This window comes from Bombus impatiens, unplaced genomic scaffold (genome assembly GCF_000188095.3).
Source record: "Bombus impatiens unplaced genomic scaffold, BIMP_2.2 scf_0203, whole genome shotgun sequence".
Classification (NCBI taxonomy): Eukaryota; Metazoa; Arthropoda; class Insecta; order Hymenoptera; family Apidae; genus Bombus; species Bombus impatiens.
In genome coordinates, this window is record NT_176622.1 from 1377431 (window position 1) to 1394202 (window position 16772).

The following is a 16772-nucleotide window of genomic DNA, read 5'->3' on the forward strand; positions in this document are numbered from 1 at the left end:
AACATGGAAGACAACAAAGCTTTCGTTCTTGTGAGGTAGCAAATGCCTTTGTCTCTATCTGAGACATTCATAACTTGCCATGCATTCTTGTCTTCAATATTGATTTTCACGGTTTTCCCTAGGATGTAGTATATGAATGTCGAGATCTGTTTATGAAATCGTATGGAGATTATTCGAAACATTTATAACTATGTAAGGTCATGGCACTTTCTAACAAAAAATATTAATTGAAACTCAAGTAACATAGCAAACCGTTACGTACAGGTGTACTTAAAATAAATAAAATGAAACGCTACAAATGGACATATTATTATTTCCTATGTTCATGGTACGCCAAATGCTTATATCTGGTAAAATTTCTAATCAACCTTATTTCTCCCTAGATTTCGATCACATGGTTTTATTTATTTTTCCTAACTCAACTTATTCGACAATATATGAAATTATACATAAAATTTAGAATGTTCAATGAGAAATAGAGAAGCGAGTAAACCATCTATTTCATTTAATGAATTATCAGTTGTGTATATTTATTGTAAATTTTACTTTATATTGAAAAGTTTCGTTAAACACTGTTAGTGTCTGCGTTTATTTAACTCTATCATTTATTGTTCGTGCCAAGCACATGTAATCGTTTTACCGGTTCATGTATATGAAAAAATAACCTATATAATACTGTATACATAGAGAAATTAGTGAAAAATTGTTATGCAATTCAGAATATTAATTGATAAACCGGTTTCTTTGATGTCAAGTTTTTAAACAAAGAACAAACTATAATGGATCGTACGAGTATAGGAAATTCACTAGGAAGAAATTTGACGTCTCCGCGAAAACGCATGTCAATCGTTCAATCCTTAAGAAAAAATAATTCGTTAGTTTTTTATAAATATTACAAATTCAGATTAATGGAACTTTGCTTATAAATTAGTATTTCTATGGATCTGCCTTATCTTTTTTTGTAGAGCGATAAGTGTATCCGGACGATCGAATCAGTCAGTACAGATAATATGTAAAACGCCGAACCATGTTGTAGAAAGTTTCGGATCCTCCTTGCCTGTACTTGTTACGGAAGCTTTAACATTTGTAGATAGAAACACAGCTGTTAGCGTTAATATTTCAATAGATGGTTGGGCTTGGCTTGTATGTGGTCGTAGACTGCTTGTGTGGCAATGTAAGGCCACTATCCATGATTCAAAACAAAGGAGAACTTTTAAGAGCCAATGCAGAGAGTTATTGTTGCCTCAAAGTGATTTAGCTCACAAAGCAGAATGCATAGCTGTGTGGTTGCCTCCAGGCCATCAGGTATTTAAATTAAGCATTAACTAAAAATTATTATTATTAACATCTAATTTTTAAAATCATTAGGTGCCTAGTTGCATGGCTGTTTCTCCTGAAGGTATTGTACGGTTCTGGGTTAGCGTTGCCCATGAAGGATCTTCTGTAGAAACAAGTGCAGAACTTGCTGGGCAAGAAGTCGATTGTCTTACTTATATTCCTGGTCATGGTTGTATTTTAGCTACAACCACATGCACAGTAGCATTGTTACAACCACAGTTTGTAGGTGGTAAGAATAGTATCAACTGTCAGGTTCTTAGAACAAGTCAAGGATGGCTAGGTGGTATAGGAAGAAGAATGACTTCTCTTATATTTGGAGCTATGCCTCAATCTCCAGTCACAGAAACTGTAAACTTTACATAATTATATATATATATATATAACTACATTTTTAATAACAGATATAATACAAAAAATATAAAATACAGCAAATGTGTTTTTGTTTCATAGAAATTAGTAAAAGTTACTTGCACAACCTTAGGAGATAGAGGATCAAGGGTTCTTATTTTAGCTGGCTCATCTTTGCAATATTGGTCTTTCCCGCATAATGAGCAAGAGAAGATGGAGTTTGATGAAGATATTGGGTACATTATTTCACAAACTTTCCAACGAGAAATTTGGGTATGTAGAATGTTGTACATATAAAGAGTATTATGTTCATTCATTTATTTTATTTTAGAAATCAAGTGCATGCAACCCACAAAATATGGAAACCTGGTTGATTGATATGCAACCGTGTAATGAAGGAATAGTTTTTTTAATGGCAGCCCATTGTGCTGATGCATCACCTCTTATTGAGTTTGCACTTGGTAATAATTGAAAAAATTTAGATTCACTTTATTATACTTTTATTACACAAAATAATCAAATATGTCATAGGTTTGATACAGCTATCTGGTATAACGTTAGCAAATACATTTAAATGGTTTATACCAGTTAAAATTGATTCCATTTCGTATCATAATGATGTTGAATCAACTTTAGTTTCTTACCATTTTATATTACATGGTTGGGAAGCCATTATATACAATCAGTATGAAGTGCTTGTTGTGAACTGTAAGTTAAAATTTATTGTAGGATTTTATGTAGAATTCTTTTATAGTGTTAAATAAAAACATTTTAGGTATATCCGAGCACGAGCAAGATAAGATAGATTTAGTGCGAGGCGGAGAAGATAGTATTCTTGGTGGTGCACTATGTTCGGGAACTCCAGTTTTATTTACTAAGAATTTCGGATTAGTTTCCGTCATACCGTCGGATTTTATATCGCAAGATTTTAATTTGTTCGTTTTTTTTTACATACACCTTAAAAGCAAATAATTTTATTAAGAATAAAATCAATAAATTTTTTAGGAGTTATACAGACAATGTTAATACAAGTGTGGATTATAATTATCGACCTAGTTCAGCTGCACAAAATTTTAATAGTCTTATCAGTAATGAAGAAGTTCAAGATATGTATTACAGTTCTGATTGTGCTACACAATTGCGTGCTGCATTTCTCCTTAGTTTACGGCAAAGTGAGGTAAATTTGTTTTACATCGTTTTAAGGTCAATAGTTGTTAACGTAATCATTCTGTTGCAGGCTCAGTGTGAAGATATTTTATTACAACTCTTTCCTTTGCAAGAAGAACCAGTAATGGATATAGATGCTAATCTCGACACACTGATTTTAAAAGTTGCTAGAGATCTGATAGACGATTATCCAGCAAATGATCCACGTTGGTCAAATCACAGAGATTTGTGTAATTAAATTTTATATATTTCGTATTTAAATACAAATGTTTGCGCAAATTTCAATAATCATATATTGTTATAGCTATAACGATAAATGCAGTCACCTCTATGCAAATACCTAATCAACTAGAAGGGAAGCAGAAAGCCATAGATTTATTTACAACATTTCTAAAAGAACATGATCTATGGAACAGAGTAAGTTTATTCATCATAATATTATAATTAAATGTATAATACATATGAATATAATATTGTTTGTTTCAGTTCTGTGCTGTTACTTATAGAGGACTAATTATGTCTACACCACACGTTCTTGCAGAATATGCAGAAAAGATAGTTGCGGCACTAACTATATATAATCTCCAGAACAAGTAAATTTTTTCAATATGTATTTTTGTATATGAGCTTTCTTTCTATGGATAAATTGTCATTTTTGTTTATTTCAAGGTATACAGATATTATAGATACTATAATAGAACAAACTTTAAGCCCTGAAGCTTACATATCTGACGAATTAACAGCACGTGATATATTTTATCGTCAAGTCAGTACTGTACATCGTTTTATTCCTACTTTAGTAAACAATGCATCAGAAGTAACTCAGTCTGAAAGACCCATCCAACAAGTAGCACATTATATTATGCAAGTAAACGCTATATTATTAGTAAGTATATATCTAATACGACTTTAGTAATAAAACAGAAAAAATAATGTTAAAGTACAATTGTTAAATACATGCTGCTAATAGGGTATCCTGCATGAAGTGGTGAAATACCGGCAACATAATGCTGAACGATTTATTCCTACGAGATGTTCGAACGGAATAACTGAGTATCTTCCATGGACAGCTGCAGTTGGAAAACATGGGTTAAGAAATTGTCTCAACACAATGGTTAATATTTATATATTATAACTTTTCATAGCAAAAATAAGAAAATCATTATTAGAGAAAGATTTCTTCAGTATTTAATTTTTTATTTCAGTATAATGTAACTCTCAAACATGGCATAACTGGAAGCAACGATTCAACAGTGAGAAATGAATTATATGAACAATTAGTAAGTTATATAGACTTAATATTAGATGGCCGAAAATGTCATTTAGAAAGTGTTAAGGGTACAGAAAAGTTTGAAATACTTTTGAAGCAATACGAAACAGATCGAATGAATCTAATTCAACCTTTAAGTATGTATTCTTTGTTAATTATAATTTATGTCGATAGAACTAGATATTCATACTAAATAATTTGCAGTAAAGGAAGAACAATACGATAGTGCTGCAATGTTAGCTGAAAAGTATTGCGATTTTGCGTCCCTGATACAGATATGCGAATTAACTAACAATAAAAGCCAACTGGATGGATATATGAAAAAATTTGCAGCTCAAGATTTCGTAGGATTTTTATTCTCATGGTAAGCTTCTTTTATAGACAATAATATAGGAACAAATATCTTCATTTGTATTATAATATTTTTTTATCATAGGTACGTGAAAGATGGTCGCCAGGGTCAGTTAGTAGAGAAATGTAGACGCGGAGGTACCATTGAATTGTCAGAAAAGTTGGCAGAACATCCAACTCTATCATGGGTACAATCTGCTCTCACGGACGATTTACGCTTTGCTGCTAATACGCTTTATTCTTTAGCAATTCAAGAAAGTGAATTAGTGACACGCAAGAAGGTACACACTCGTTATATTCTATCTTTTAAGCTATTTAAATATTTTTATTTATGAACTACTCATCTTTTTTACAGTCCATACTTTCTTTAGCAAAATTGGCCCTTCTTGCTTCGGATGATTTAGAAGAAGAAGTGAAAGACTGTGTAAAAAGAATCAATAATGAATTAGCGCTAGTAGCTTATCAAGAGGAATTACCAACTCAAGTACTTACTACATATGGTTATGATGTAGAAAAATTACAAGTATTTACACCGACTGAATTAATTACGGTACTTCATTCGACTATAAAATACATTTATTTTATAAAACATTTGATATAAATATCACATATATAATTGATGTAGTTGTACACATCTGAGGATAATATTGATGCAAATGAGTACGACTTCAAGAAAGCTCTTGATTTGCTTGAGTATGTGGAGCAAGAAGATGAAAAAGTGTCATTGAAATTGCAAATTTGGGCACGAGCTGCTAAACGGGATCAGTGGGATACCCTAGGAAAGAATCCTGAACAACAAGTACAAGAAACAATATTTTTCAAATTAATGGACCTTGCACATTTTACTGGTACCTTATTAATTTTCGATTTAAAAAAATAATTTAATTATTTAAGTTAAGTAATATATACCAATAAAATATATTCTGTTTTATTTATAACAAGGTGATCAAGTAAACGAATTTCTTCCGCCAGTTGATATGCTTTTGGTAGAACCTGAATTGGGAGATCTTGCTGCATCGAGTAATTTTCAATTCCTCATCAAATTTGTGTATGAGTATGCATATAGCAATTATTAATCTACCTGAACAATTGTAAGTAAAGACAAAATTTGTATTTTTCTAAGTAATAAATAAATTTCTACGCAATATAATAGTATAAATTTTATAGTAAAAGATTTTATAAGTATCCACAGAAAAACTTGAAATATAATAAATTTCACATGAATACTCGAAATACAAATAAGGCTGAAATATTTAATGAGATCAATACTGCATTTTTATCCGCAGAATTATCATAATGAACATTTTGCTGATTCGTTCTTATGATATATCTTACTTGATCCGGTGTTTTACAGTCTATTTCTGAAATTTTTATTATATTAAAAAAACTTTGCTAGATGTATTATTCGTAATAGTTAATAGTTACCTGCACATTTATATAAAGAAGTTACGTTTTGCGTACGAAGATAAAAATTAGGACAAGACGAAGTACTAGTACATTTAAAGTGATCCGTTAATGTAACTTCTTTGTAACCAGATAATTCTGCACATTGTAAATTTTGTTTATCATTAGGTTCAAATCCTACCCATATACAGGCATTCATTGTACCATAGCCAAAGGTATGAATCTGAAAAATTAATATTATAATAAAAATGAAAAGCAAAGTAACGATATTTGTAAAATAGTCTGTTTTTTTTAAATACAAACCGTAACTATTATCTTTTTCATATTTCGTTTCCAGTGTGAATGTATTCTGTAAGTAATAGATTTTGAAGGACTAATATAATCTTCCCATTGGGGAATGACATTTTTATTCATATTTACATCTGCAACTGTCGCAGGTCGTAGTGTTCGTGGAACTAAAAATGTACAGAGAGAAAGAGAGAAGAAAATAAGTATTTTACATTTAAAATTTTATGATATATATCATATTGACTACTTAAGTAGTAAAACGTACTTCTCGATACGTATTGAATAATAGTGTCAATATTGGAATTTTTTATTATATAATCTTCCTCCCATAAAGTAAATGATTCAAATAAATTTTCGTTATATGGGGATACATAATATACAAAATGAACTTCTGAAAAGTTAATGGAAAAAGAGATTATTGAAATTAACCTTTTGTAATTCATGTTTTAAATTTATATATTTACCTGGATGAGTGTGTTTTAGTTGACGCAATAATATCATTACTGATTCTTTCTCATTATTAGACATGTGAGCTAATGGAATTAAGAGTATAACTACCTGACCAAAATTTCCAATTATTTGATTTTTGTAATTGTACTCCCAAGTTCTTTTCAAGTAAATAGATACCGTTTCCAAAACTCGGGTATAATTAAATTTCGTAGGCCCTATAAATATATTATTCACAATCACATAAAAGAAAGTAATAAATATTTTTATGAAACAATCAATCTTACACGTTGTATTAGTAAAATTGTTTAATGCTTGAAACGCAATTGATGGACTGTTTGTAACATTTAACAACCATTCTCCTGAAGTACCATGTATTATTCCCATTTTTGATCCATACATTGATACATCCAAATCTTGTATAAGAGTTCTAAAACATACAGAGTTGTAGAAATAAAAGTATGAAATACAATATGAAATATGATATACACTGTAGCTTACGAAAGAAAGTCTACTGTATATTCTATTGTCCATGCACCATCGAATACAATCAGTGCTTCTACTTGAGGTTGATTTATTTGATGACAAGGTAATTTAGGGAACAAATGATTCCTTGCATAAGAATAAAATTTTTCAATTGCAATATCAACCAGTTGTTGCAATGCTTCAGGAGAAATATACGCAATGCTTTTACGATAAGCTAACATCTGAGCTATGGCATAAGTCTTGCAAACGATATTTGCAAATTAAAATATAGGATAATATAGATATAAATATACTATAATTTCATTGATAATTATAAGTAACCTGTTCATTTAAAATAGTCTTTGGCACTGCATATAAAAAGGCTTGTGCTCGATCGCAAGCTTTCACGTTTGCATTAAACGTGACACCTTCATATGAGTAATACATTTCCAAAATTTGACTAAGTCGAAGGCTGTAAAAGTCCTGAATCCAGGTTGGTAAATAAGTTGCAATAATCATCCCTGAAAAATTTTACACATAAATATTTGATAGATATTTAAAAATACAGAAGATATCGTTAATTTACCATCAATGCCTCCTATTAATTCAGCTCGAGTTGCATCAAAATTGTTATATAAACTTGTAAGATAATAAATTGTCGGACGCATCATACTTTGCCAGAATCCTGTTGCACCGAGAGTCATATTATTTGCTAGTAAAGGTCCTTGGTACACAACCATTTCCGCTAATTCGCCTAATTAAACAGGATCTTCGGTACATTAACACATGTATATCATTATATAGTATGTAATGTAAAGTATAACATAACAATATTTTATACCTGCAATTGTTGTCAACCATATATTATCAATTTTCATAGATGAAACATTTAAAGTACTGTACCACATAAATGGTTTATGAATCGCTCGACTTCTTGGAAGAACAAAATCGACCTCTTCTTCATTAAATTGTAAACTATATGTATCTGTAGAATTCATTTCTAATGTAAAAGGAACATTATCAAATGAAACTTTACGATAAAAACAAGTATAATGATGTTATACCTGAAGGAGGTATATCCAAACTTGTGATTAATTGATTTACAGCAACATTTTGATGTTGGAGAGATGCAGCAATTGCTCCTATAATTGCACCAGGAGTAATAGTACCATATTGTGTTAGAACCACTCCTTGTTGTCTTGGACAATTCCATGTATCATTAAACATAGTATTACCTGAATAATAATTTTTTATTCTTATTACTTTAAATATCTTCTTCCCTTTTTAATAATTACCTGTTAGTTTTTCTATGATATGACTACATGATTTATGTTTGCTTTTATTGTAAGGTTCCAAAATTGTATTTGAAACAGCTTCATGAAGCATACATCGCTCTTCTTGTGAAAGTATATGAACTGGCAAAGCTTTTGTATTTCCTGGAACTAATTCTTTTATCAATTCATGTTTAATATGTTGTGTTCCAGTCCCACTGAATGGAAGTACATCTTCTGTAACTTGAATATTCTGTTGATATTCAACACCATCGAACTTAAATCTGTAATTTATAAAATATATTTACTATTTTACAATAAAACAAACAGATATTAATAATTAGATGTTACTAATAATTAGATTGACCTGTGTAATATTGATGAAGACATTATTCTCATATCTGTTATTGAATAAGATTGTTTTTCCATCTTCTGTATGATGTCTACTAATATACGCAAGTTCAATGGAAGTCGGGGATTTAATATTCCATTATTTCTATAACATTCTCTGAGTGATTTTGGTATAGTTGTTTGCGACCATATTAATTGTAATTCTATTATGTAAAAAAATGCTTAGTATAAAATTATAATTTTACAACTAATGTATTTTACAACTAATATATATATTAATATATATTGTAACAACTTACCGCACCATATTATCAATAATACAATTTTATTAAATGCCATAATTACATTATTAAAAAGCCATATATATTATTGAAAATCTAACATTTACACTTTGTTCATATCTATTTGAATCTTATAATGATTCACTGACATGTACAAATCAAAAAAACTCATCGTCTATTTGATACTTGATAAGATAATAATAAGTAGAAACACCTAGATTTTTTTAATGAAATTCTTAAGTTTACAAAGAGATTTTTAATTATTAACAATTCTAGTCGGCTATTATACTATAAATATTAATTTAAATTTAAATTAGGAAGGAATTATTATATTGCTTTTATAAAAATTTATTTATTTGTGTAATAAAATATACTAATATTTAATTTTTAAAGAATGTAATATATACAAACAATAATAGACAAAATTATTTAATTAATTTAATTATTCAATTAATTATTGATTGACTCTATTTGTTTTGGAATTTTGAAAATACCTGTTTTAGTAAAGATATCTGTAATAAAGTTGGAGTTGTTACTCATGTATTATCTTATCTAATAGGTATCATGATATCTTTGGATAGGTGTGGTATATTGCTTTGCTGAACAGAGTTGGAAAGATATCATACATTCTGTATTGGAAGTAACTGAAAATCATTTGCGGTAAGTATTTTATAATTTCCTAAATGTAATTTCATTGTTTTATAGCTGTTTCTTCAAGTATAAAATATATTTAGCTAAATACAATATATTCATATATATTTTTATATTAGCTTGTATTACTTTGTGGTAATCAATATAATGATATTAAATTATAGGAAGTTAATATTAATTTCACATTTTATACAAATCCAGTTGCAGTAAAATGGCAAAATTTTGGTATTTTCTTATCTTTATCACTTTAAGTAAGTACTTTTTATCAATAAATTATAAAGTCCAAAGCAATATAGCTTGTTACAAAATTTTATTATTGTTTACTTTTAGCTGTACGTGCACAAGAGAATGCAGCTCGAAATCTTTCACCATCTCTTCGAGAATGTTATGACAACAAATATCTTTTGGAAAGAGATAATAGACTGCCGCACACTTTAAATACATTCATTGCGATACTTCGTAAAATTGAAAATACAGAAGGTCTTAATATGGACCTGAGAAGTTTATCTGTTGCACTTCTGCATCGGTAAGTTCAATATATGCTTTAGAGAAATAGTAATATTGAGTAAAGAGATAATTTTATTGATTCTGATTTACAGTTTTCGACAAGATGGTATTGCTCCGAATCCTGCTATTCCTAATCAAGATGGAATATCACCCTTTGCACCAATTGCTCATCAATTTTATCGTTTTGCTCAAACTCTACGTCTTATACCAGGAGATGCTCTCACGTTTCCTAATAATAGTATCACAGATGTTGAAAGGGTATGTATGTAATTTAGACTGTCATATTATTTTGTATATATTTCCCTAATAGTTAACTATTACATTGCAGTGTACATTACACTTTATGTTATCAAGTAGTATTGAAATTTTTCAAAGAGGGGACGAAACAAAAGTTTGTAGACTTGCTGATACATACAGATATCCAAGGGATATTAAAAATAACGATAAGGCAATGATTAAAAATACTGCTAATGATGTAGAAACTTTATCATCTGATGAAATGTAAGTAGAAAAAGTCCGCATAATGTAATTGATATCAGAAATAAGATATAATTTTTATACAGAAAAAGTATGACTAACGGGAGAAATGAAGGTAACAATGTTACGGTTGATCCAAATTCGCGATATCCAGAAGTACCGCCTAATCATCCAGATAGTGCACGGTATAGAGGTACAGAACCACTATCTCTTAGTGAATGCCCTGTAGAAAATGGTGTTGTAAAAACTCCGTAAGTTAATAATTTATTGAAACAATTAGATGAATTTAATTCATTATTTCATTAAAATATATACGTTTTTAGATGGGGTACAACTTCGTTTGGCTTAGTACTAGCTGGAATAGCTGCAGCTACACAACCAGAAACAACCAGACTTCCCGAGTTGCTATCAGCGGATGTTTTAAAAAAGAACAATTCAGATGTAATGGATCGATCTTTAGAAAACAAGTGGCTTGCGACTCTAGCTGGTAATATTAATCTTTTGAGATATAAATCATTAATAAATTATTCTATAAAATACATGATATTCATTATTGAAATTATAGGAGATTTGGCAGAAGTAGCTTTAAGGCAAGGCCCTAAAAATAAAGATATCAAACTTAATGTTGGATTAAATGGCCATTGGAATTCCACTGCTTTGCCACGATGGTATTTCTTGAATTCTAACAGTAATTATGAGATGACAACAGCAGAAATCAGAGGAGATTTAGATGGCTTAATTTTGGCCAATGAAACTGGCAAATGGTATTCTAGAATACCTAATTTGAGACTTTCACAAATTTTTGACATGTACTATAGTCCAGTAGGATTCTTTGACTCATCTATTAGAGCATGCAATCGGAGAACACTGTTCACATCTGTTGCACCAAATGAAACATTGGTTGCACAGGTAAGTTAATTTTATATCTCAATATTAAAATGTTTAATTAGTTTATAAAACAAACATTTTTTGTTATTGTTAATATTCATTTTTTCAGACATATAGTGCTTCTATATTGTTAGAGGATCTAGCACACGCAACGCTTGAATATCCGATAATTGAAAAATTGTCAGTGCAAGCAGTAAACGAATTAGTGAAATATGTGCGTAAGTATTAAAGATGAAATTTCATATAAACGATTCAGATATATTTGTTAGATTAAACATAAAAGATTTATTTGATATAATATTTTTATAGCTACATCCATGAATAAAGATCTTTCATGTACTGACACGGATAAATTATGTAGTTTCAATCAAATGTCTGTCGATTTAACGATTATTTTGGACACAAATTGGGAATTCTCCATAATAAAACCTATTCTTGCACATTTATTGGAAAACATAAACATAAATCAATTTAATTCCAACTTCACATTAATAAATGGTCAAGATGGAACACCAATGATTAATAGTACTTCTAACATTTTGGATTTCCATGCCTATAATTCATCTCATTACTATGGAAATAGTATGTACTAAACATAAATTAATAATAAGTGATAAATTACAACAAAATTCGCTGTGAAATGATCTTTTTCAGGCACTCGTGGTTTTGATTTAGCTAAGTCGCTCAAAGAATTGGAAGCATATTTAAAGAATAAACTGAATGCCGAACGTGTTCGTGGTGTTGGTGGAGCACGTTCTGATATTGTTTTAATTGTTCCATATATTTCTAATATATCTAAAAATGACAAGCAATATTGCTTGCAAACTATATTGCAAATACGAGAATATATTCCAGGTAAAATTTTATATCACTACAATAAACTTTTGAATTAGATGAATACTTGTATAGTTTATTATTAATTATTCTTTCAGATACAATCATACTTTTTATGGCCTCATCCAAAGATCCGTGGTCCGATCTAGTACAAAATCATATGACAGATTTATTCTCTATTAGTACTTCTATTGGTAAAGACACAGAAGAAGCTTTAGAACCAATAACCAACATAGTTTCAAGAATGAAGCAAGGTAAACAAAGAAATATTAAACTGACATTAAAATTTTCATATATAAATTAAAAGAATGATCATGGTGTAAAATTTGTTATAGTTCCCAAGCGTTTATTTAATTCCCAGTGTGGATCAGATTATATTTCATCTGGATCTTTGAATTCATATGATGATTATATTGTACCAAACGGTATTAGTTTTTATAAATTACATCCCAATTACTTTTTTAACCATAATACAGCAATAGTAAAAGTAAGTTCCTTTCTTTTTAAATATTATTAGTTATTCTATACTATATATACACAACTCGCGAAATCTAAAGACGAAAATCTAGAATAACAAAATTGGAGACCTTATTTTCAAGAAAATCAACTTTACAAACTTTTCGAGTATACCATGTATAGTATTGGTAACTGGTGGTACAAGCGGAAAGGGGGTGATTCTACGCCAAAAAAGAAGTCGAAAATATAGAATAAAAATTCTTTTTTTAATTTCTTTTTAAATCTACAGTGAGATCCGTTATAACGAGACGTGATAAAGTGCACGCGTACCGAGCGAAAATTCAAAGTTGATTTTCTCGAAAATAAAGCCTCAAACGAAAAATTTTTATTCTATATTTTCGACTTCTTTTTTCGCATAGAATCACCCCCTTTCCGCTTATACCACCAGTTACCAACTACCCTGTATATATATATATCACGTATAAGCGTAATTTCTGGCTGAACAAGAGACAATGGACAAGGGGTTATTCTACATACAAAAATAAATCGAAAAAACACAATAAAATTTTGTTGTTTAAGATTTCCTTTTGTGGAAAATAGAGTTCTGTTATTCTTGATTTTGTCTTATTTTGAGGTATAAAATTTCTTTCGACTTTACTTTATTTGGAATTTAGGACTACGGTATATACTATAGTAATATCATTAATATTATATCATTATAAGTAATTATTTTCAGATCCAGGGCTCTGAATCAGATAGTTTAGTTGTGTGCTCATCACGAGCACCATTATACGCCAATGCAACAGAATCATCAAAATCATGTGCATCAATATCCAATGATGTACATAGTATTACAGTTTCTTGTGCTGATGCTACTTTCATTCGTGATTGTCCACCACTATATATATCAGTAGCTTCAAACTCCACAAGTATTTCTTATAAATGTACTGGTAAGTACATTGACTCATTTTAAATTAAAATGACAAAAAAATAATTTAATTGATGTTGATGATAAATAACATTTCCTTTTTAGATCCACGAGTTTGCAGAATTCCTACTATGATAAAATACACTATATCTTATGAAAACATGGTGTGTGCCAATGAAGCAATTAGATTTACATTTAATATTTCTATTTTGATGATAGTTTTAGTTGTATTAAATATGTAACAATTGGCAAATTTTATATATAAATTTAATGAAATGACTAATCATATGAAAGTTTTTGAAACAAGCTTTAAGTGATGAAGGAAGATTTTATATCGAATATGTCTGTTTTTAAACAACGACATTCTACATAAAGATATGCGTTCATTATTTATCAATTAGATTTTTGCAATATATCATAATATAAAAAGCAATTAGCTACATATACAATGTTTTTACACAACAGATTAAAATAACAATTTGTATATAAGTTTTATAAATAGTATATTACCTCTTATAACAGAAAATATACTATGCTTCAAATAAAAGGTTTACAAAGAGTAACTGTATGATCTATTCCACAGGCTACCTTTTTTACTTGTGCTCCTACAGTTACCTATAATACAAATTATCGTTCTTTATTACTATACTATTTTTTAATGACGAATATAATTTCTTTACCTTCAGTGGAAAATACTGGTCTTTCAAATCTCCTAATCCTAAAGACCCAAATTTGTTACAACCCCACATATACAAATCACCTGTATTCGTCAAAGCTGCAAGATGACTCATGCCACAAAATATCTTTACCACCTAGAAAAAAAAATGTAATTATATCGCTTTTTTTCCTTCTATAACCTTAGAGTGAACTTACTTTTGTATTCTTCTGGTATGCATTATTTCCAAAAAGTACAGATGGAATTTTAATTGGTTGCTGAGATTTTTTGACTTCAGGACCAAAACCAAGAATACCATAACCCCATACATAAACTTCACCTGTATCTAATAAATTCATATATACAAATTGTATGATGCATGATTATAAAAATAATTAAACAACTGGATAAATGCTTACTATTTAAAATCATGCAAAAGCAACCACCACAGGCAATGTCTACAATATGACCTAATTTTTTCAATGCACTTAACTCTGTAGCTATGTTTATCTGTTGATTTTCACCTTCCATAAGTAACTGTGCATATTCAGAATTACCCCAACCAAATACATTTCCTTTATCTGTAACCATGTGTTCAAATAACTGTATAATATCTTGTTACTGTCTATTTTTACTCAAAATAAGACTGTATTAATACATGAATATTGCAGATACCGCTGAGTGCTAATACACAATCTGCAACGCATGCAACTTTTATAATATGTTGGCCAGCCAAATCTCCTTTCACCAAACTTGGTCTATGCTCATTTCGATAATGTGCCAATCCAGTTTGTCCATCTGCACCCCAACCAAACGTATACACTTCACCGGATTCTGTCAAGAGTATGCTATCATATAGCAGTAAGGAAGAATTCTCAAATATTGTAATGAACTATATGTAAAGTATTAAGAATTTCCATACCTATGATCTTGACCAGCTGTTACAGCTTTTATCTTTTTTTCCTTAATATTAGGTATATGATGGACAACTCTACTATTCTCATAATTTTCATTTAATATTATAGGGCGACCACATTGTCCATATGCATTATTTCCTAATGTGAATACACCTTCATTTGTTAATACCAACAAATGTGCTCTTCCAGCTGACATATCTAGGACTTTAGTAGAAGAATCTTTAATTGGTAAATTAATAGGTCTTGGTTCAGTTATTAATCCATTTGGGAATTTTTTATCTTTTTCATTGAAACCTAGTAGCATATTAAAAATTATATTTTAATATGAAAAGATATTTTTGATGAATTTATTGCTAAAAATAAAAGATGGCTTAAATCATAATTTTCTTACCAAGCTGGGAATCTGTATTTATTCCACTCCCATATAAAATATTTTTATCTTTGGATTTTACTGCAAAAGCAGTAAACCCATAACCACAAGTTATGTCCATTACCTCATGCTTTTCTCCAAAAGCTAATCTTTTAGGTCTCGGAATATAAGAAATACCATTTTCGAAAATCGTTGTTTTTAACGTACCAAGAGCACCATGTTCTGCCAAACCCCAAACATATATTCTATGTTCTCTTTCGTTACTTATTGGATACTGAAAAACTATATATCATAAATTAATAATTATTAACAAAAAAGAAAAGGAGTGTGTGCATATATGTATGCAGCACTTTCTCATTGATAAATATTTATGTTTAGAAATTTGTGCTCCATGTTTTGTACATTTTATTTAAATTTTTCTTATAGTTATTTTCTTTACCTGGCAAAGGTTTTGAAAGTGGTATTTTATTCTTGGTTTTACTAAATTCTATAATTCTGTTCGGTTGTTGTACATTTTTTTTCAAACTTGTTTTTATTGTGTTCAACATGTTTGTAGCCGTTTACTGCTTAAGAAATTTTACAGATGTGTCATAAGCATCAAAAGTTAATGATTCGGATAAATTTCCTTGAATGATCAAGTTATCAATTTTTCGATAAATTTAATAAATTATAAAGCGTGTTTATTTTCAATAATCTTCTGAATACCGACTTGTATACTCTGTGAAACTTGTTAATAGCATAGATTTGATTTTCTCGTTGTTTTCCAATTTCCTTCTCACTACAGAATTAAAGGTTCTATCTCATGTGTAGCGATTACCGGCGGAGTATTGTATGTCAACGACATTTAAACGCGCGTAACTTGAATAATGAAATCATTAATTCATGTTTCATGAAAAAAATTGTAATGCATGTACTATTATCGTATTATATTATAGAATATAAAAACAATAAAAAATGAAATAATTTGGACGAAATTGAAATATTTATTATATTACACTGGATTTGTTCCTTCATTTTTACTAAAATGTTTAGTTTATGATAAAACGTTATTCCGAATTTTGATTAATAATACGATAACTGCTTTAAAATATGCAAATGGATAAATAAT

At 29.4% G+C, this 16772-nt stretch overlaps 4 protein-coding genes across 6 annotated transcripts; 2 read left to right on the top strand and 2 right to left on the bottom strand.

Annotated features, from left to right (window-relative positions):
• The first annotated feature begins 403 nt into the window (after positions 1 to 403).
• Positions 404 to 5626, top strand: LOC100743937 (nuclear pore complex protein Nup133). Of its 2 annotated transcripts, none has more exons than XM_033319742.1 (19): positions 404 to 874; positions 966 to 1305; positions 1369 to 1686; positions 1789 to 1959; positions 2018 to 2147; positions 2218 to 2394; positions 2441 to 2621; positions 2692 to 2863; positions 2924 to 3083; positions 3158 to 3270; positions 3340 to 3446; positions 3523 to 3739; positions 3824 to 3967; positions 4059 to 4260; positions 4328 to 4487; positions 4560 to 4755; positions 4830 to 5024; positions 5100 to 5322; positions 5417 to 5626. In XM_033319742.1, exons 1-19 carry the CDS (start codon positions 780 to 782, stop codon positions 5548 to 5550), a joined length of 3435 nt encoding a protein of 1144 aa, XP_033175633.1. In that variant the 5' UTR covers positions 404 to 779; the 3' UTR covers positions 5551 to 5626. The 2 variants fall into 2 exon arrangements, with proteins under 2 accessions (XP_033175633.1, XP_003487846.1); XM_003487798.4 differs by having other exon boundaries at positions 405 to 874; positions 2462 to 2621.
• LOC100744204 lies at positions 5360 to 9235 on the bottom strand. Its single transcript, XM_012383151.3, has 14 exons — positions 9000 to 9235; positions 8717 to 8903; positions 8374 to 8633; positions 8143 to 8313; positions 7920 to 8063; positions 7665 to 7832; positions 7421 to 7599; positions 7115 to 7338; positions 6901 to 7043; positions 6631 to 6831; positions 6432 to 6557; positions 6182 to 6333; positions 5900 to 6101; positions 5360 to 5835 (listed from the first exon to the last, which is right to left on the bottom strand). Exons 1-14 carry the CDS (start codon positions 9037 to 9039, stop codon positions 5690 to 5692), a joined length of 2343 nt encoding a protein of 780 aa, XP_012238574.1. The 5' UTR covers positions 9040 to 9235; the 3' UTR covers positions 5360 to 5689.
• Positions 9236 to 9513: 278 nt separating this feature from the next.
• LOC100744056 lies at positions 9514 to 14285 on the top strand. Of its 2 annotated transcripts, none has more exons than XM_003487799.4 (15): positions 9514 to 9641; positions 9834 to 9883; positions 9963 to 10158; positions 10232 to 10397; positions 10468 to 10640; positions 10703 to 10867; positions 10940 to 11103; positions 11182 to 11525; positions 11614 to 11722; positions 11814 to 12086; positions 12159 to 12359; positions 12437 to 12592; positions 12674 to 12825; positions 13531 to 13744; positions 13828 to 14285. In XM_003487799.4, exons 2-15 carry the CDS (start codon positions 9844 to 9846, stop codon positions 13962 to 13964), a joined length of 2490 nt encoding a protein of 829 aa, XP_003487847.1. In that variant the 5' UTR covers positions 9514 to 9641; positions 9834 to 9843; the 3' UTR covers positions 13965 to 14285. The 2 variants fall into 2 exon arrangements, with proteins under 2 accessions (XP_003487847.1, XP_012238573.1); XM_012383150.3 differs by having other exon boundaries at positions 9518 to 9641; positions 9797 to 9883.
• Positions 14031 to 16484, bottom strand: LOC100744172 (RCC1-like G exchanging factor-like protein). Its single transcript, XM_003487800.4, has 8 exons — positions 16104 to 16484; positions 15686 to 15946; positions 15300 to 15588; positions 15053 to 15225; positions 14797 to 14958; positions 14596 to 14723; positions 14403 to 14534; positions 14031 to 14337 (listed from the first exon to the last, which is right to left on the bottom strand). Exons 1-8 carry the CDS (start codon positions 16210 to 16212, stop codon positions 14260 to 14262), a joined length of 1332 nt encoding a protein of 443 aa, XP_003487848.1. The 5' UTR covers positions 16213 to 16484; the 3' UTR covers positions 14031 to 14259.
• Positions 16485 to 16772: the final 288 nt, after the last annotated feature.